Consider the following 22,414-nt stretch of genomic DNA (forward strand, 5'->3'; position numbering starts at 1 on the left):
CCGAACGACGCAATTAATTTACTTCCCACTGTAAAGACTTTATATACAGCATTATGCCTTTACCTCAGGTAAGTTTTAAAACTTAACCTTAGTTTTGTAGTTTTCATTATTCTAAATCAGTTGCATCATATTTTAAACCAATACAGCATAAACATTAGTTTTTACGTGTCAAATATTAGCCGCCTCTGATGACTACATTTTGTCGTCTACCACACAGTGCGCCGCGCGCATGGTATGCGTCTATGCGTCTATGCATACCACGCGGCTGCCGCTATGTATCAACCGCACGTAACTGTGCTAGTCACCTATGCGAACTCTGGTGGAATCAGCAAAAATTGTTTTTCGTTTTTACGCCAAGTCAGTAAGACTCAGCTTTCTCCCACGGGGCATGACCAATCACCGACGCGAGTAGTACTGTGGCGTACAGCAGCGTTAGCGTAGACTCGTACTCCATAGCTTAGTTGGCAATGGTCCCAGTGCCGAACATTCGATGTTCGGAAGCTCGGAAGCTGAATTTAGGTGGGCCACCGGAATTCAAACTTTTACTTTTTTGAAGACATGTTTGAAGACATGGCGATCCGCGCGTAGTCGCCACGTCAAATATCGACCGTTGGCATCAAAAAAATGTGCTTTAAAAATGTTACCAAATGGGAGTGCGACCTTAAGAACTTTAGATCTGTATCAACCTTGCCAATCGTTTCCAAGATCATTGAAAAAGTTGTGGTTAAATTTTCTGTGAAGCGCCTATGAGCACACTTGTGGATAAATGGCGCTATATAGTTGCTTAATTATCATTGTTATTATTATTAATTTATGCTAATTTATGTATGGTTATGAACTTTCAATCACTTCTGAAATTGAAAGAAACAGTAAAATCAAAAACAATACTGAGTATTCTCACGATCTCATGAACTGGCACGCCACAATTACAATACTTTTCATTGTATAGTTTCAGCCAATGACAGCAGCAGAGCCATATCAGCAACTTTGTTATGCCCTTGTGTGGTTGCCATGCTCTGGCCACACTAAGTACTTTGGGAACACAATTCTAACAGTCATCACCTTTACTCCACCATACTGCATTCACTCAAATCATGTTAATAACGACTCCCCAGTTTGGTGTTTAAATTCACTGATTTTATTGCAGCAGATCCATATTTTACTGTCCAACTTTCAGGGTTGCTCAGTTCAATCCCTGAGATTTTCAAGTAAAACTCCAAGATAATAGAATCTGATTAATTAGTTACATAATTCTCATAATTCAGCATATACCAGGAATACATCATAACATACAGAAAGGGATATGTCTTAGCAATGGATTGAATGTATATTTGGTTTAATGATGACACCCCAGTGAGCTGTTCAGTTCATTGATTTTATTACAGGAAATCCACATTTACCATCCAACTTTTCATTCCCTCAGATTTTAAAAGTAAACCTCCCATAGTAATTTATATGTTGGGTTTGAATCAAGATGACAATGCATGTATAGTACTGTGATGCTAGCAAATGTGCCTGAAGCACTTTAATCATAATTGATCGGTAATCTTGACAAGATTTCATACTTTCATTATGTGACAGGGATGAGAGCATTCTCAACCTTCTTCGTGAGAAGTCATTTTGTGACACAGAATGAGATATACCGTTTCATAGTATGGAAATCAAGTCTGTGTTAAAGACGATGTGAGCCAATTAAAATGCCAAACATCATATCACCTGACGATCATGGACCAATCAGGTGGCGGGCACATTGGCCAATGCTGGTATGATCTTCTCATAAATGTCAATGCCTTTCAAGAAGATATTTTCATTCAGGAATTCATTGTGATCATGGAGGAGGATTGGAGTATGGTTCATGGGAGAGAAACCGATGGCAGAATAGCCAAGCTGTGGAAAAAGGAAAAAAGAGGGATATAGCTCTATATTATTTACTGGATAGATAATTTTCAATTCTAACATGTGTATTTGTATATGTGAGACTGTTCTTTGTGTATATATATATATATATATATATATATATATATATATATATATATGTAGTTGGCATTATTTCATTTTAGTTCACCCTTCAAGAAATAAATTTCATAAAATATTGTTTTTAACATTAAATATTCACTGTCATTTCCAGTGAAACAGATGCTGAACTAAAAACTGACAGCAAGAACACCTTTCAACGGAAACATGCACGGCTGTTTCTCTCTGAGCCAGCTACTATAACTATCCATTCATATGGATTTCAATATTGTGACAATAACACAGGCTGTGTGTGATGTTTGATATCGTTCACTGGAACCTAATGCCAAGTGACATGTGTTTAAATGATAAGGGTGACCCTATTATTTTTTTTTTTTTTGTTTCTCATCTCCAGAGGAATACTCAAAAAGGGCGGGCAGGCGAAATAAAAAACAAGTACCGAAAATAAAATCTGTATTTGTTTCAGTTCAATGTTCTGTCCATTCAGTCACTGCAATTTCTTGTCTTTCAGTTCAGTGTTCTGTGCTCTCTGTCCATTCAGTCTGAGTCGCTGCAGTCTCACAATTTGATGATGGTGGTGCTGTTGCTAGGATGATCGCTTCAGAGGCAGCGCAAATAAAAGTTTTTTTTATTTTCATGTCGGAGCTGAAATTTACAGTTGGTTGGGAGATGAGAAACACAAAAATTAAAAATGTTGCCCTAATACATTATAATATGTGGATGTAGCAACAGAAACATGAATACCTGTCTGAGATAACGACTATCCGTTGCTGCTGGGAAGATTTCAGTTTCTATCTTCATGTCCCTGTTTATTGAAGAAAAAATCCCTGCATTATTGAACTTGAAGCACACTTTATTTCAAAATCTTTTACAACATCTTGTGTGTGCATTCGTTTGAAGGACCAATAAAATGGTCTAACACTTGACAATTGGGATTGCTCTCAGAGGACCATGTATACAATATGTTCATTTCAGTGGTCATTTATTGTGCACTCGTGAGACAGAAGACAAATAAAGCAGTGAAATTGACACTTCCTAAAAGTTTCACCAGCCAACTTCTTTTGCCTCGCTCAAGATTGCCTGATCTTAACAGTAGGAACATTTGCAAACTAAAGTATTTCACATCTTCCTCTGACGGTGAAATGGAAATAGGGCTTCTGTTTGTGTAACATCATTTACAGCTTGTTCTGAACCGTTTCAGGTTTGTCCCTACTTTGACTATGAATAGGGCCTCACTGCTTCATGCTGAGTGGTTCACTACAGCTAGCCGTGTCTTAGCTGGTACCAGGCCCTGCAGCAAAAATAGTTGATCTGGAGTGTCATCATACAGTTCGTTACCACTCTAAATTTGGAGGGTCGTTTTCGAACGACTGCACATGCCCAGATCTCAACTCGATTATGTCACTGACTTCGAAGTCTTCGTGTTTTGATTTTGACATCGGCTAATTTCGGCCTTTGTTTTAACGCTATGCAAGGCCAAGTTAGGAAAAATTCGGTCGTGTTAACCTCGTGACTAACCTCACTACAACATCATGGCAGCAAGAGAGCATGATAAGTCGTAATTTGCCAACTTTTCAAGCTTTCTGTTTGACGTAGTGCGATCGTGACCTCAATGTTTTCAGTATCAGCAGTGACAGGTCAAGCACCTGCAGTTCAAAAATGTCCCATTTTGCGTACTTACGTGTTTGTGAGCAATGTCATTCAAGTTATTCAATCAATAAATATATATGAACAAAGGATGTCAGTTTCATTGAGCTACGTTGTTGGGGGACATTTTTGAAAATCGGTTCCCCTTCCAAATTGTATTCATTTATCCTGGTCAAGCCAGCGAAATTGATGATCGCCGAACTGTGGATGGTTCAAAGACTTTGGAAGTGCAGATTTTTGATAAAGAGCTATGTTTATTGACTGAATGTTTCCAAGTTGTCTTTCCCGGGGTTGAGGCATTTGACAAACTTCATAAGATTATTTCCAAATACCCCACACTAGTGTAGTACGTGTGTAGGGGTTGCCATTGACTTCGTACTTTCCACTGTCCTTATAAAAGTTAAACCACATCGTAAATATGTTAAGCTTCAGCATGCTCGAGATACAGGTTTTAATACAGATACACTGCTGTTAGTCAAACACGTGTATGTCACACATTCAGAACCGACCTAGACACATTGGGCACGGAGTGAAATCAGTTACTTTGCACGTCGCCTTCAAGTTCAACTTAATTCGCATTCCGAAACTTCATCATTATAGTACATACAGTGATAATACCAATGAATTGTCCCCGGGAATTTACCAATGAATGGGCGCTCAGTTATGAACACGGACGAAAATGTATGGCAAAGCGAACATTGAGGTCTAAATCAGCTTGAAATTGGTGTGTAAACAACCTATTTACCCGATTCCAACTCGTCCGATACTATTTTGCAATTTTTATGAGTACTTGGTACGTAAAAAAAAGTTTTATTTCTTAAAACAGCCTACAACAAATATTTCTAACATTGAGAATCATAGGTTCCAACGCGGAAAGTTTTTATTAATTTTGCGAATTTTATGTTTTGCAAATCTCTTGAATTTGAAAGAATAAATTTCGTTCGGTTTCTTTACGTATAGGGAAAGTTACTGCAGTTACTGGCTCATGTCTTTAGGAACAGTAGGACCGTCTTTTACGAGTTACTGGCTCGGCATGAAAATAGCTGGCCTCTAGCTCTGCATGGCAGGGCTGTGTGTTACCGGCGTTATACGGCCTCTACCACATGGGCAGAGCTAGCTGGCCTCGGGCCATCGGTTTGCGTACATGGAATCTACAACTACATCTCAAACAACGAGCAACTTGGCATCGGGGCGAGTTGGAATCGGGCGACTTGGTATCGGGCGAGTTGGTTCTGGGCGGGGTTGGGAAAGGTGCGAGTTGACTGTAATTCGTTACCCGCTGCACTGTGGCCGGTCATCGTCCTTTTCCGCGTCAGATAACGTAGGCAACACGTACGTACATAGATTCCCACTGTAATCTGTTTGATGCATTCTGGGATTGAATACGCATGCGCATATCAAAGTTCACCGGGGTCATCCAATCTGCGATTGCGCAAACGACCCTCCAAATTTAGAGTGGTAACGAACTGTCATACATCCTATATTTCACTGGCTGTGAAAACTTTAGTCAAAATACCATCATGGATACCTCCCGTACACTTATTTCACTGCATGTATACTGGTAAAAGAGGAGGGGAAGATACATGTAGGCCATTATATCCGCACTTTGACAAGCAAATGTACAGGTACGATGAAGGTTTTGAGTTACCGCACTGTTACATAGACAGTATTCCTCTTCAATGAGGCATTCGGTTACTAGGGACCCAAAGAAACCTTTCAGAGTAAAACTTTTCCCTTTCTTTGGTTCTAGTGATTTTCATCGGCGTGATACATTTCATGCTGCGTGAATATCCAGATATTTTTATTCTTTGGGTCCTTTCTCTGTATTCATTCTGTACATATTGTATTTTTAGTTTTTGTCATGTTTGTTGATATTGTACTGTTTGCTTGTTTGTTTGTATTTATTTCTCAGAGTCTTTTATTGGGCCTTTGGGCCTGTTGACCTGTCAAATAAATAAATTAAATTAAATTAAATCAAATTAAATTAAATTAAATGTCTTGTGAGTGTCTGTCTTTTCTGTCTTGTAACTGACTACCTGATATGAAAGGTAGTGTGCACCTCAAAAATAACAGTTTTCAACTTTTGCTCATTCCTTGCTCGACGAAACTGTTAACAACTCTCTTTCGTTACTCAATAAATTGCGAGAATAATATGCAAATTTTGGGATGAACCTGTACACCCTCAGTTTGGATTCCTTGTAAACTGGTCCAAGATCACCGTTGATAATGATGACTTTGGACCGAACCTTGGCAATGGTGAAAGGGTTAAAGGGGCAGATTACCTCAACTTTGGTATTACTTGAAAAATCAAAGTGGCTATCATTCTGGGTTTCACTCAACAGCGAAATAAATGATAAAAAATCAAACTTTAAACTTCAACGTGCACAAGATGATGTCAACACATTTTCTCTAACTTTAAAATTTAGTATACATTTATCATGAACAGCCAGCTACAAAGTACAGTGGGTTTCACTTCGGTGCCACAACTGTGTGTGAGGCAGACACATTGTATGTACAATATAAATGATTAGCTTGGGTATCACGACACATTTCAAAGTCAACAACTCATTATTTACATTAAACTAGCATAGAGTGACTCTGTCTAGAGTGAGAGATAAACAGTTGATTACACTTGATCTATAATGTAGCTGGTTTTAGTAACAATTAATAGAGCTAAAAGTTAGAAGATGTTTTTCCAAGCAAAAACTGTCTAACACACAGAGTTGTGGCACCGAATTGAAACCCACTGTAAGAGATTTTGAAATGTTTGGAGACCAGTGCCTAAGCAACACTCTCAATTACTACTCTGGTTTCAAGACAGCTCTCTGTGCAAAGCTGTGAAAATCATGACATACTTGTATATCTATGGATGCCAATGGCGCCACTGGAGGCTGTCAACAATGAGTGCAATTCATACTCACATTGATTTGCAGACAGTACTGAAAGCATTCCACCATGGGTCGTCTTTACTAATAGACGTGGTTGTGTTATCCATGAATTTCTAGGAGGGGAAGGGTAAATATATTTCAATCAATTTTTCACCCTATTCTAATCAAGTTACAGTCAATACTATGTTTGAACAACACTTTATTATGTTGTCAATACAGCTTGACAAACACTGGCTTTCTAATTTTTTTATGATTAAAATTTCTGGATTATCCACGGGAAAAAGTTTCTTATCTCGTTTGCTTGATTGACAAAAGACAAGCTGCCAAAGCAAAATACTTTTATAATATGTATTTATCATGTTGTGCTTGCCACCATTTTCATACATAATTATCATGATCATCATAAATAAAAATTAAAAAAAATTAACATGTGGTGACATATTCACAGTAACATAAGCCACAGAATACTGGAATGTATTCTTTCCATTGAATGCCATTCAGTTTCATAGACTTTCAATACACTGAAGTGGCCGTGTGAGGGCGCCTTGCTGTACGTTTCCAGTTCTTTTGTCTGATGTCTCCCTGTGCTGACCAGGTCACTCAGTTTAACAATGAGAGTGTTCACCAAGGATTGATTACAGACGGCCTGACAACAAACAGCTCTCAAGGCCATTCTACAATACAATGTACATGTATTCACAGAGTAGATTTGCATCACATCAAAGCACCTGAGAATGAAAGGCTGCTGCGTGATACTGACTGGCACGACACTTTTGATCACTGAAGCTGTAAAGCTACCTGTAAGGCGTGGGCAGAGGACAGGGTCACGAAATGAAGGTGTATATCTCTAACAAACAAAATGACTTGAAATATGGAATTGAAAGATGCATGGATATACAAGCATTCCACCAAATCTGAATGTGCCTCTGTAGTCAGATATTCACTACTGGGACTCTCAAAGTCTCACAATACTTTTCTGGCATACTACTTGTGTGTGGACTACACTTTTGAAGCCTGTGAAGATAATGAAATTCCCCAGCTTTCTGGAAATGACAGATTTAATTTCTCTCCACAAGTTACCATAGGGATAGCTGCCACTTTGTGATTTCCATACATCAGAAAAATTTTGGGGAGATTTTTTTTTCTTGTAGCACAATTTCCACAGCGACCCGTGATGGTTATTTCTGATTATTAAAGAAAATAGTTTAGTCTCCTTGAGGAAAGTTTGAATAAAAGTTTAAAAATTTCAGTTTCAACGCTCTTACTACCGTAGTATGTACATTTTTACCTGTACGAATTCATAAGAAACGTCATTTCCAGCCTCAGTACACCATGTCTTGATCTTTTCTTCAAATTCCTGTTTTAATAGCAAGAAACAAATATTATGAACTGAATGTAAGTACACAAATTCCCATGATATAGAGATCAAATATTGCATTCTGCCAACACTGACCAAATTGCCATTGCAATTTAATCAATAAGAATTTTTTTTAAAAATTTTCATGTCTGATAATTTTAATGCTTAATCAGATAAAATCTACAACTGTTTAAACCTGTCATGACTAAATATGAAAGATTATTTGTACAAGGGTTTTCCGTGAAGTGGCTCTCAATTTGATACAAATACTTTTTATATCAAAGAACATGGCATTTTATGCCTGGTATGCTTTCAGCAATTTACAGGTTTTGTATATGACTTGGAACATTTGAACTGGGATATACTTTCATTGAACAAAAAACACAGTAACCTAGAAAGGGCACGTCTTCTTTTTGAATTTGATAAGTGAAAGATTTGAATAAAGCACCTAAACTAATTGTTTTTTTGTTGTGTGGAGAGCTATGGCCAGTAGTTGGTAAAAATGCACGTTTCACATTGTTGAAGCTATCGTGCTATGGGGAGTTGTATGCCATTGTACATTATAGAACCCAAACGTGTAAGGCAAACGTGCATGACTAAACACTGTAAAAGTCTGCACGTTAGACATTTTAGACACGTTAGGTCCGTACACGTTAGGTTTGCACGATACACGATAGGTCAGCATGATTGGCATGGTAGATTTTGACCGATGTTGAAAACCTAAAATGACATACACGTTAGACATTTTAGACACGTTAGGTTCGTACACGTAAGGTCTGCACGATACACGATAGGTTTGCATGATTGGCATGATAGAAATTGGAGTCATGTGGAGAACCTAAAATGACATACACGTTAGACATTTTAGACACGTTAGGTCCGTACACGTTAGGTTTGCACGATACACGATAGGTTTGCACGAATGGCATGATAAATTTTGACTCATGTGGAGAACCTAAAATGACATGCACGTTAGACATTTTAGACACGTTAGGTGTGTATACGTTAGGTTTGCACGATAAACGATAGGTTTGCACGATTGGCATGATAGATTTCGACCCATGTTCAGAACCTAAAATGACATGCACGTTAGACATTTTAGACACGTTAGGTGCATACATGTACACGTTAGGTTTGCATGATACACGATAGGTTTGCACGATTGGCATGATAGATTTTGACCCATGTTTAGAACCTAAAATGACATGTACGTTAGACATTTTAGACACGTTAGGTCCGTACACGTAAGGTTTGCACGATACACGATAGGTTTGCATGATTGGCATGATAGAAATTGGAGTCATGTCTAAAATGACATACACGTTAGACATTTTAGACACGTTAGGTCCGTACACGTTAGGTTTGCACGATACACGATAGGTTTGCATGATTGGCATGATAGATTGTGACTCATGTGGAGAACCTAAAATGACATGCACGTTAGACATTTTAGACACGTTAGGTGCATACACGTTAGGTCTGCACGATACAAGATAGGTTTGCACGATTGGCATGATAGAGGTAGACCTTACCGTGTTTGTAGGCCATCACGTGAATCTTGAGAAATATCGTATAACGTGCCGACCTAAGATTCACGGAGCTAACGTGTCTAAAATGTCTAACGTGTATGTCATTTTAGGTTGTCCATGAGTCAAAATCTATCATGGCAATCATGCAAAGCTATCGTGTATCGTGCAAACCTAACGAGTACGGATCTAACGTGTCTAAAATGTCTAACAAGTATGTCATTTTAGGGTCTCCAGATAAGTTGAATGGTACTGTCATGATATACACGTTAGACATTTTAGACACGTTAGGTCCGTACACGTTAGGTTTGCAAGATACACGATAGGTTTGCACGATTGGCATGATAGATTTTGACCAATGTCGAGAACCTAAAATGACATGCACGTTAGACATTTTAGACACGTTAGGTGCGTACACGTTAGGTTTGCACGATACACGATAGGTTTGCACGATTGGCATGATAGATTTTGACCCATGTCGAGAACCTAAAATGACATACACGTTAGACATTTTAGACACGTTAGGTGCGTACGATACACGATGCACGATACACGATAGGTTTGCACGATTGGCATGATAGATTTTGACCCATGTCGAGAACCTAAAATGACATGCACGTTAGACATTTTAGACACGTTAGGTGCGTACACGTTAGGTCGGCACGTTACACGATAGGTTTGCACGATTGGCATGATAGAGTTAGACCTTACCGTGTTTGTAGGCCATCACGTGAATCTTGAGACATATCGTATAACGTGCCGACCTAAGATTTACGGAGCTAACGTGTCTAAAATGTCTAACGTGTATGTAATTTTAGGTTGTCCAAGAGTCAAAATCTATCATGCCAATCGTGCAAATTTATCGTGTAACGTGCTGACCCAACGTGTACGGACCTAACGTGTCTAAAATGTCTAACGTGTATGTCCAGATAAGTCGAATGGTACCATATGTCAATCGTGCAGTCATGATATACACGTTAGACACTTTAGACACGATAGGTGCATCCATGTTTGGCGTGCACGATACACGATAGGTTTGCACGATTGGCATGATAGAATAGGACTTATTTGTACGCCCTAAAATGCAATACATGTTAGACATAGGTTCTTTAACGTTAGGTCTGCACGATACACGATAGGTTTGCACGTTTGGCATTTTAGGCACGTTAGTTCCAACCTGGCATACACGTTAGACATTTTAGAAACGATAGGTGCGGATATGTTGGGTCTGCACGATACACGATAGGTTTGCAAGTTTGGCTTTTTTGGTCACGTTAGTTCAGCTGTTAGTTCCAACCTAACATGTCAAACATGCACTACTAAAATGTAAAAATGTCTAAAATGAAAAAATCCCGACTTCTGGCCATGGATGTGTGTGGAAAACAAAGCAGCTTTTCCAGTACAATGTTTGGAATGCAAAATATGGGAAAATAAAGGATAACACTCACGGTCATGTCGACTGTCGGCGCCAGGCGAATGTCAAATGATGCTGTGAAGTCGGTTGGAACAACATTGTATGCAATACCACCCTGCAATGAAAGGATACATTTTGTGAATCAGATGTCAGTAATACTGAATACTGTGTAATTCAAAGGAACATTTGCATATCATTTGCATGTCAGATTAATTTGAGTGAAATTTTAAAATTAAGTCTTTGATAACAAAATGAAGTTGACACAAATTTCTATTATTTAACTCTATTACTTCATGATATTTCAATGTACAAATTACATTGGTTGCATATACCTGCAGTATTTATTAGTTATATTTATCACAATTACTGCACGTAAACTGAATACCAAATAAAATTTGAAATTTGAAACAGGCATCTTTAAGAAATTAGATACGAATGAAGCTTAATTTAGTCATTACATTGAATATTATTTTCATTTTTAAAGCTCAACTGTTTGTTATTGGACATTGATCCTGTGGTATTTCAATTTTAAAAGACTCTAATAAACAGAAAACGCATGTCAATGTAATTCAGAACTATTTATTTCATGGCTTAATAATAAAGGAAGTCAAGAGAGGAAATAGAAGTACTCATACTATTTCTAATCTGTGAATTGGAATAAAAATGCTACTTATCAATTTTATAGGACATTTAACCCTTTTAGCACTAAAGTTAATTTTTGTTGCCCTTTTGTAAAATATAACCTGGGCAATTTTTTTCAGGTCTAAACATTTTGTTATGATTTTTCCAAAAGTTTTTACCAAAATCTGAAGTTTATAATAAGAACTGTCCATCTGGTCCAAAATTTCAAAAGAATTACAGAAAAATTCATAAAAATTGGTAAAATTGTGTCACTATAATTTTGGTGGGAAATATTACACCACTCAAAGGGTTAAGCTGAAATTGATATTGGAAATTGGCTGTTTTGACAAAAACATTTAAATCACAGCAAACAGACTGGTACTTTCCATCCTGTTTGATCACAGTCCCTCTTTGTGGAGGGACCGTGGTTTGATCAAACGCTCTGTGCCTGCAACTCTAATGGGCAGTCTAGTGTTGGTATTAATTTTCCATTGTCTGAGTCATCTTCAAGCAAGTTTCATTTGGAATGATAAACACCACCAAAACTACAAGGGTGAAAGGTCATGTATGATCAAGATAAGTGCGCTTTTGATATGACGGTTGTGGTTGGTCACAGTTTTGTCAGACAGTGATGACACTGACTGTTATGAAGTCTAAAATTCATCAGATCCTAAATTCATTTCCTTACCTCTAGCTTGGTGAGATTCACAGTTGTGACATCACCAAGTCTCAAACATTCATTCTTTTGTAACCTATTCATGGAACAAAATGATTATGAAATCAATAGGTACACTAAATTATTTTCGAAAAACCAGCTAAGCCAAAAATAGGCACATTGACCAACACACCATTTATTCATAGGCAAAGCCTAAATAAATTCAAAATGTGGGACTGTCAAATTGTATTGTTGTGATGAAAAATTGTTCCAAGTGTCTGAGGCTTGTATCTGAAAGCTCTGGAACTAAATTGCTTAACTGTGAACTCATAAATGGGGAAACAAGAGTGAAACAAGAGCACATCAATCTACATGGACGTTAACAGCCAGAAAGAGTCTTCTAAGATGATCTGTAAAGTATGTCAAATCATGGGTACTTTGAGACAAAACACATGTAAGGCAACTTGAACTTGATGATTGTATTGATTACTAATTCAGGACATTACCAGATTTCACTCAACCAGCGACTGGTTTTGATTGGTTGCGAAAAAAAGAACGTACTTTTGTTTTTGTTCCTCCCTGAATGCCAGGAATGAGTTGATCACTTTTTGCTGAAAAAAAGAGAACAACAAAACTGTGAGCAGAAATAAATGGTACTCAAAAAAAATTAATTAGATGGCCGTGTACAATGTTTTCTGTACATCTGATTTTAATCAGATTGGACTGATCAAGACCCTCTTACATAAGTTTACAAAAATGCGTACAGAGACGCATAATTCATCAAGTGTCATACTGCTGTGTACATTCACATACAGTGAGCAACACTATGCCTGTGTGTCAGTACTTTCAACAAGTCAGTTACATGTAACTTTCCGAACATTTAGTTGTAAAAACATGACCTTTTGCAACAGTCCAATCCAATAGCAGTAAAAGATTCTTCGAATCAGACTTTCTACTGACAGATGTAGTCATGCCATATATTACATTAATAAATTATCAAGAAAATCACATCTTAATAGGAAGACTGTAAGTAACAGGATCTTTAATGTTGCCAAAATGTTAATTTTCAAATTCTCGTCAATCCTTCTGGTAGCAATGGTATCAGTACAGTGTTATTTATAAACGACTTATAGTGTGTCATCAAGAAAAAAACTGACAGTCAAGATGTGGTACCTATGCCTCATCACTAACTGTGATCTCACTGACTGTGTTAAACTCACCAGTTTCTCAGCAGCTGTGTCTTCAATGAACCTTGACCCATGACCCGGTTTACCAGTGCATTTCACGTTCACCCCTGTAAGGAGAATGATAAGACCATGGTGATTTGTTTGTCTGGTGTACCTTTTCAGATAACCAACATGTCATTGAAATCTATAGTTTTTTGATGAATGGTCACAGTAATAAAAAAAAACTTGTTTGTGGAAAATGTTAGGAACAGTAATGCACTGTGTCACAACAATATATCATCAAACACACTGTTGATTCAGGTGAAATTTTGAAGCATTTCTGATACTACTTAGCTGCACTAGTACTTCAAAGAGATCATTACCAACATATACCATATGTAAAATCCACATTTGATCATAATATGTTCAGTACAATTTCTTTGAACGGTCTACTCACACCAAATTGGTCTTTCACCGTAGAAGACGGTAAATGCATCTGTTGGGTTTGCTAGTCCTACAGAAAGATACAACATCCAGTTGAACAAATTATAATTTGTATATTAAACACTGCCAGAGTCTGGCAGAAAAGGTAGATATTTTACTGCGTTGAGGGTACCTTTTAAGATAAATGAATAACAACATAACCCATGTCATTGATCACAGCATACCCATGTAATCCCGGTATTTTTCATTCTGTCTACAGTGGGACTGGTAGATACTCAACAGATGACCAACTACATACAGGTCATTTTCCAAGTTCTGTAGTTTTTATCAATTATTTTGGCAATTTATGATCGCCACTGAATGAGTTTTCTCAGCTTTGCATTGTAGTCTTCCTCAATACATGTAATTTCATTGCATGATGCTTTTATCATTGTTCACTTTACCACAAATGCTTTTGGAATGAAACTTATAATAAATCTAACTTCACATCGTGTGCTTATATTGTAATTGTTCTCATATGCATAGCAAATGTTAAAGCAGTGTACACCTCTGCGAGCTGTCACTGAATGATTGACAATTGTTGGAATAATAGAATGACTGTTTCCCCAAGGGCTTTACCTTTGTTCCAAAAGCAATTTTTTCCAATAATTTTCGTCACTTAAAAAGCTTTGTGAAACTTTGTGGATATCTGAATGATCTAGGTGTTTATGAAACAATCTATGTTAATGGTATGTCAACATTTTTTGTTTGAGAATCATTTGGGTTGACTTTCTCGGATGGAACGGTCAACCTCGCTGTTGCCAGTTGTCACTCACCCACCATTATGAATTTTCAAAGAGTTGGGGGGGGGGGGTGGGGGGGGGGTTGTTCATATCCTGCATCAGGGTTCAACAACAAGTTAGTGTGAGGTCATTAGGCCAGGGTCATAGGTCATGGAGAAGCACTGGGCTTTGAAGGTTGACATCAATGGTCATCATGATAAATGGGGTCATTGTGTCAAGAGGTCAAAAAAAACATGACATTACTTTTCTCTGCAGCAGTACCTTGCACATACATGATGCACATATAATGTAGTGATGTGGAGGTGGATACGCTGTATTTCAAATGAGTTCTTATCAATACCTTCATCTAAGACATATCCAACATTCAAGTCTTTAAATTCAGAAGTCTTGATGAAAGCTCCCATTCCATACTTCCCTGTCACCTCTTCATCTGGAGGAAGATGGATGTAATAAGAAGATTTAAATCAATGACGGACAGCTTATTTGCAGCCTCCTGCAGAAATGTTGACAAGAAAATCATAGACTTGAAAGCATTCCCTTCAAGGACAAGTGAGAAAATGATTGCCCTGCAGTGACGGATCTTCTAATCTACCGGGAAAATTGCTGTAATTTGAAACAAGACTGTGATCACCCTTAAATGAAATTGTAAATGTTTCTGAACATTTAATATTAACAATCATATCACGCACAGAAAATAAATGCAGGCTCATAAATAATGGTAGCTGACTGTGGAGTCACGCTAGATGATTAGAAAGAGATATCAGTACCTGGTACAAATGTCATGTGGATTGTGCGCAAGAGTTGAATGCCTTGCTTTTTCAGTCTCCTGATAGTTTCAATGTATCTGATGGAAAAATCAAATCAGGAATATTTGTAAGTGACATACAGATGGTTGTTTCTGGCCAATGACTGCACAAGATCCTTTACTACAAAGGAATGAATTCTTCAGCCTATGCACCCTAAGTTCCAGTGAACAGGTCCACTCTCACCATTGATAACTATGGGTGTGGGCCAAACCATGGTGGTGAAAGGGTTAAGGAAAACACTAAAAAATAATATTAAATATTATAAAGATTTTTGGAACAAACATGAATTACTGCATAGTGGTCACTTGTGACTAAAGAATTTAGGGTACTGGTACACATAAGAGAATGCTTAATTATGCCCTTCTCACAGCTCTCAGTCTGTAGTTCTTTCAGAATATTAGAAGAGCTAAAATTTTAATTCTTCATCATGGTGGAAAAGTGCATCATAAAATATCCAGAAGGTTGTGAGTCCTTGCAAAGCAATACCAACAAAACAAATCATTCTGTCAGTTTATCAAAAGCATTTAATTCTTTGAAATTCACGCTCTGTTTCTCTTTTACAATATTTTCTTTTGTGGTTTCAAGAACACGCCAAGTATCAGAAACAGTAATGAAATAATTATTCCAATGTTTACTTACTGTATTCCCACACTTTTCATATCCTGGAATAGATACAAAGCATTTGAACATGTAAGTTTTCTTGCATGCATATTTTAATCATGTCATTTTTGATATACAAAATCTGTATCACTAACATAAACATCATTCAAAATTTTACTGTTTTGTTGTGTGCTTGTCGTGAGAGTTATAATTACCTGGGTACCCCTGCCGTAGATGTCTCCATTTTCAAACTTCTTTGCTTCGAATGGATCACACTTCCAATGTTCCTGGAGTACAAATTGTCATTGATAATATTAACACACACATACATGCAATAAATGAAAAGACTCAAGAATGGTAGACTGGTAGACCGACACAAATTCAAAATTATTTTGCCTAAGTTATCAAAAGGTGGATAACAGGAACTGCATTTAGGTGCCTTTGATAAAATTCTTTGTCTGCCATCCATTGGCGAGTAGGTATTCATACAAAATGATGAAAAACAAAGAGAGTGTAGAGAAAAATGTCTCCAAAAATAGCTATTTTCTTTACCCTTTCGAGAAATATGTCTGAAAATTAGTGAATGTATATTACATTGTGTTTTATTTCTGTGTTTGTTTTTCTACCTGGTGGGAGGATAGGTTGGAAGAAAATTCATCGACAGCAAACAAATAATTTTCTGACAGGTGCCCTACACAGACAGCAGAAATACATGCATTAATTACTGTAATTCTGCGGCCATTTACCAGATGACATGTGTTCTCTAGCGTTGGAAAACAGTCCTGACTACTGCATTATATCAAGAAGTTTGTATCTGAAATAAGTTTTTCTATTGAGTGTCTTTAAGATTCTGTCAGTGTCTGCGATCAATTGGTTCTTTGTGTTGTTGTTATGGGAGCAATATACTGTCTCTCATATTAAGTAAATCAATTTGTCAACCCTGTGTCATGGTTATCTGAAATGCACATCCATTAGCAAACAAAAAAGTAGCGTGTTGTACAGCTTGAATTATCATTGGCTGACGATTCTGCGAAAGTACAACAAAGATTGGGAATTTCTCCCTAAGTTGCTGATTGATACATTCAAAACTCACATGATAAACAGGAACCACATCAGTATGGGAATTCAGCATGAGTGATGGAAGTGACGGATCTTTTCCTTCCCATGTGATCACCACTACAACCCTTCCCGGATGGACCTCATGACATCGGACAGGTAGATCCAATTCTTTAGCTTGCCTCACCAGGAACTTGATGGCACCATCTGTCCACCAGGGTAAAGAGACATGATTGCCAAATATATTAAGATTACAGACAAAATTCTCCAATTTTCATGCAGTTTTTTTTCTTTGGAAAAATTTAAGCTCCGACAGATTTGAGACAAGTCAGGTCGAGTTTGTCAGAAGGAACCAATATTTCCCATGTTTTGACGGAAAACATTTGTCGGAAAAGGGGCGGGGCTCGGTGTCTGTACATTTGTTTGTAAATAGGATTGCAGAATATAAATTCTTGAAAAGATATTCTCTGTCACTGCAAGATGTCTTCCTCAGGAGAGAATGTATATGCATATTTGTGATGAGATGTAACAGAAGGCATATTGTTTACAAATACCAACAAATGCACACGGAAAACAAAGACTTGCAAAGCGAAAAATTTGAAAAGTAAACACACTGTTCATGTCAATTCTAACCACAGTCGCTCATGGTTCGAAACATGGCGAAGACCGCAGTGTATGCATTAGAAATGTAGGTCTTTTTTTCTAATGCTTACAGCGGCTATCGCGGTGTATCTAACCACAAGCGACTGTGATTCTAACTACAAGTAACACGATGGCTGGCAAGAGTTCCCCCAGGAAATCACTTTACCGTAATCGCGGATTTTCCTTGGAAGAAGCACATCAAATACAACTTTTGGAGGGGTTTAGGGTTAGGGTTAGTTTTAGGGTTGTATATCCTCCCTAAAAAAAAAAAAACATGGGTGGGGGCTTTGAAATGGGGGGGACTTTTGGAATTCTTTCCCACCATGCATACTCTATATACAAACTCTGACCATAAATCTCTCTGAAATCGAGATTCCCCACCCTTGGGATGTCACATGTGCTGGGCATATTTTCAATAATGTTCAATGCTTCACTAACTCACGGTCCGTGGGTGGAGGGACGGTGGTGTGCTGTTAAAAATTAGTGGCGATAATTCAACAGCAAATGACATAACCCGAATAACGGGATTTTGATAAAGTATAGCGTTATGGGGGAGAATGGCAAAAAAAAGGAGAGCAAATTTATGAACGAACAAAGATTACCCAACATGATCACGTTGTAGCTGCAATAATACTGTAGCGTAGCCTTGGTGTCGTGCGGCTTGGGTCGCTGTCCTGCGGCTCGCACGCACGACAGCGCATCGGTAAGGCATCGCGCAAGCCGCCGCACGACCCAGCCCTCCAAGGCACGGTCACTCTACCCAGGGTAGAATACATATATCGGGTAAAGTAACTGTAACCAAGGCTACAATTATTTCAGCTATCAAGTTTTGAGCTAGGTCTCAGAAAACCAATGCACGGACGGACCGTGTGAGAAAACAAAATCCCCATCTGCGTGCTGTAAAATCAAAGATTTACCGTAATCTGCCTCTTGTGAAATTGTGTTGATCCTGATATATTCCCTGAAGATCGTGACCGCTGGATCTTCTTTCTCGCCTTCCTGGGGCATTTTTCAAGAACGGAGATGCACAGCTTTGTATGATGATCCGTCCCAGAAGCTGCCAGACCTGTGTGGCGTATCGTCAACATCAACAGGCCAGCTGATCACCGGGGGGTGTCACACCCTAGAAAGAAGCTTTCGCCAACAGTTCGGCTCGGTCTAAAATCTCGCAAGGGCAGCTCAAGGGGAAACAAAAGTTAGCTTTCAGCAACATCCCCCCATCTGACACCCGCTTGAGTTTCCCCATTTCCACCAGGAAGCCTCACCGCTTGTCTTCAATTCACCACAGAGGCTCAGGCTAACTAGGAATAAAGTGTCCAAGTAATTTCATGATAATAGTACAAGTATGAAATATTAATGTCATTATTACTATATGGGTCCCACACGACTTTTGAGCATAGTTTCGACAACCTGCCTTTAATGCTTTGAAATAAGCATAATATTCATAAACAGACAAACAAACAAGTGAAAAAAGAGATTAAGCCCTTTCGGATAGAGGTCAATATTGGCTTACTTTCAACACAGACAGTAGAAGCCATTAACTTTCAAGGATTTCACTGTTCACATAAAAAGAACAGTCATATCCTAGTATAACATTTTGAACCTTGTCAGTGTATTTTTACACTCAAGATCACAGCTTCTATTCATATGCATATTTTGATGAATTATTTTATTTAAACACTTGCCACTGAGATCAATATAGCGTGACTGAAATATCTCAACACCAACAGTGGATGATGAAAGTAATCAGTTAAATTTGTTTCAACAGATCCTGTACTCTGTACTCATCAAGTCAGTGAATTATACTCAAGGAATGTTACAGGATTAAGTTCTTGAACAATTTTCCATGGTAATTCCTGGCTGAAAAGGATCATTTTCAATAAGTGTTACATGCAAAATATATGAAAGTTTGTTGAGCCAATTTCACTTTGTGGACACTTTGGGATGGTTCTGCTTTACTGTGAAACAATATTTCAGTTATCTGACACATTACAAAGTCCTTAAATTTTGATGGGGCTGAAATTACTCCATGAACATTTGATGGGCTTTGAGCTTTCACGCATGCATGACAGAACTTCAGGTAGAACAATATCCAAGAGAAAATCAACTACCTAAAGTGACAAATAATTAAAAAATACCGTCAAGGACACTATGTGCTCACATTCGGTTTGGATTGGTCCATTCAAGAAATATTTAAACCAGAAAAACAATAATGACAAAGCAAATAAGGTCTCCAACTTAGGTACTGGAGGTCATCTTTAGGAACATGCATATCAACTTCTATAGCAATGGGAGAAGCAGATCCTAAATACATAAGCAAATGTCAACAACAATAAACAGAGAAGGCTTGATAAAAAATAGTGTCAATGACACTGTAGCTCCCATCCTGGACTATTTAGTGTTTGTTCTCTGGTCAGATATTTGAACATGTGTGAAAGGGATAAAGTGCATGAAGTGAAAATACTTAAATGAAATGTACTGGAGACAGTGAAATATGTTTAATGTAATTATTCAGAATATAAAATGGAAAAAATACAGAATTAGATATATCGAATACTGTGATACAACCATTAACTCAACAAGTCATTTACAATGACATAGTCCCCACTTGTAATAGGAGTATTAGTCTTGATGGGGCAGGAAAATGTGGTCATTAAGAAGTATCACTGGAGTGTATATGTTGAGATCTATGGGCACATAGGTCTATGTCGTTGTTCCCAATTTGAAACACATGAGGCATGTCTAAGTTATGGTTCTAAATCGTGAAAAAAGATCAGACCTCTAGCAGTATTGGCCAGCCAAGAAATACATATGCGCATTATAAATGAGGTACAAGATGTGACATCTTAAGGTCTAATATCCTATCAAAATTGGAGGGTATAGAACTTGTGGTTACTGAAATATGCATATATATGTATAATCAAGGTTAAAGGTCATCGAGGTCACATGACATTTTGAAAAAAAAATTATATTGCTAATTAATCCCTATATGCCAAAAAATCAGATCTCTAGCTCTATTCGCTTGCCCAGAATTAGATGTGTACAAAATTAATGAGGTAAAGCGTGTTGTCATAAGGTCTCCCATCCTACTAAATACAAAGGACATAGCACTTGTGGTTACTTATTTATTGACATAAACATATATTTTAGGTAAAAGGTCATCGAGGTCACATGACATTTGGTCAAAAAATTTCTCTCCTATAGTTATCCCTATATACCAAAAATCAGACATCCAGCTCTATTGGCTCGCTCAGAATGAGATATGCGCATAATTATTGAGGTACAGTATGTGGCATCATAAGGTGTCCCATCATACCATTCATGAAGGGTGTAGCACTTGTGGTTACTGAGTTATGGACAAATATGTATATTTGAGGTCAAAGGTCACCGAGGTCACGTGACATTTTGTCAAAAAAATTGTATTGCTAAGTTATCCCTATATACCAAAAATCAGACCTCTAGCTCTATTGGCTCGCTCAAAATTAGATATGTGCATAATTAATGAGGTACAATATGTGGCGTCATAAGCTGTCCCATCATACCATACATGAAGGCTGTAGCACTTGTGGTTACTGAGTTATGGACAAATATGTATATTTGAGGTCAAAGGTCACCGAGGTCACATGACATTTTGTCAAAAAAATTGTATTGCTAAGTTATCCCTATATACCAAAAATCAGACCTCTAGCTCTATTGGCTCGCTCAAAATTAGATATGCGCATAATTAATGAGGTACAATATGTGGCGTCATAAGGTGTCCCATCATACCATACATGAAGGCTGTAGCACTTGTGGTTACTGAGTTATGGACAAAAATGTATATTTGAGGTCAAAGGTCACCGAGGTCACGTGACATTTTGTCAAAAAAATTGTATTGCTAAGTTATCCCTATATAACAAAAATCAGACCTCTAGCTCTATTGGCTCGCTCAAAATTAGATATGCGCATAATTAATGAGGTACAATATGTGGCGTCATAAGGTGTCCCATCATACCATACATGAAGACTGTAGCACTTGTGGTTACTGAGTTATGGACAAATATGTATATTTGAGGTCAAAGGTCACCGAGGTCACGTGACATTTTGTCAAAAAAATTGTTTTGCTAAGTTATCCCTATATACCAAAAATCAGACCTCTAGCTCTATTGGCTCGCTCAAAATTAGATATGTGCATAATTAATGAGGTACAATATGTGGCGTCATAAGCTGTCCCATCATACCATATATGAAGGGTGGTAGCACTTGTGGTTACTGAGTTATGGACAAATATGTATATTTGAGATCAAAGGTCACCAAGGTCACATGACATTTTGTCAAAATATCGGAGATATATGCGTGAACGGATGGACTCACGGATGGACAAACAGACGGACATGACCCAATCTATAAGCTCACTGGACTTCATCCGTGGGGACTAAAAATTGTGTCACTGCATCCTTTTTGCAATATGAATACGATGAGAAACTAAATTTTTATTTTTCGTGGCCTTATACATGGGAGTCTATGGATGTGTAAACTAAAAATATGCAAATTTCACCACGATTTGCCCAAATTTGGGAAAGGTCACTCCTATGCACTTCCATACCAAGTTTTCAAATCAATCGGACTTGTGGTTTCAGAGCAGGAGATTTTTTGACCAAAAATGGGAGAAAATTACAAAAAAATTCATGAAAAATAGCAAGTCCAAGATACTGACCCAAGATGTGCACAATCATTTCATGTCAGCCCAAAGTACTTACATGCTAATTTTTCATGTAATCTGCTCAGTGGTTATTGAGTTTTTTCAATTTTGACTGTTTTTACATTTTTTCACTTAATTTGCATATTTTTGGCAAT

At 37.7% G+C, this 22,414-nt stretch overlaps 1 protein-coding gene across 1 annotated transcript; it reads right to left on the minus strand.

Moving 5' to 3' along the window:
- Positions 1–1,115: 1,115 nt before the first annotated feature.
- LOC139135563 (aminoacylase-1-like) lies at positions 1,116–18,879 on the minus strand. Its single transcript, XM_070703021.1, has 15 exons — positions 18,496–18,879; positions 16,974–17,143; positions 16,096–16,167; positions 15,920–15,942; positions 15,242–15,318; positions 14,815–14,904; positions 13,706–13,762; positions 13,303–13,376; positions 12,644–12,693; positions 12,116–12,179; positions 10,841–10,921; positions 7,798–7,866; positions 6,543–6,622; positions 2,719–2,779; positions 1,116–1,887 (listed from the first exon to the last, which is right to left on the minus strand). Exons 1-15 carry the CDS (start codon positions 18,584–18,586, stop codon positions 1,735–1,737), a joined length of 1,212 nt encoding a protein of 403 aa, XP_070559122.1. The 5' UTR covers positions 18,587–18,879; the 3' UTR covers positions 1,116–1,734.
- Between the last annotated feature and the right edge of the window lie 3,535 nt (positions 18,880–22,414).

The sequence above is a fragment of the Ptychodera flava genome, chromosome 6, assembly GCF_041260155.1.
Source record: "Ptychodera flava strain L36383 chromosome 6, AS_Pfla_20210202, whole genome shotgun sequence".
NCBI classification, from domain to species: domain Eukaryota; kingdom Metazoa; phylum Hemichordata; class Enteropneusta; family Ptychoderidae; genus Ptychodera; species Ptychodera flava.

What these genes read in the sequence shown, in the direction of transcription:
- LOC139135563 (XM_070703021.1), bottom strand. Translation starts at nt 18,586, where the DNA reads ATGCCCCAGGAAGGCGAGAAAGAAGATCCAGCGGTCACGATCTTCAGG. An exon ending in TCTACGGCAGGGGTACCCAG is followed by an intron (nt 15,943 to 16,095) that starts GTAATTATAACT and finishes TATCTATTCCAG; the next exon opens with GATATGAAAAGTGTGGGAAT. An exon ending in ATGAAAAGTGTGGGAATACA is followed by an intron (nt 15,319 to 15,919) that starts GTAAGTAAACAT and finishes TTTTTCCATCAG; the next exon opens with ATACATTGAAACTATCAGGA.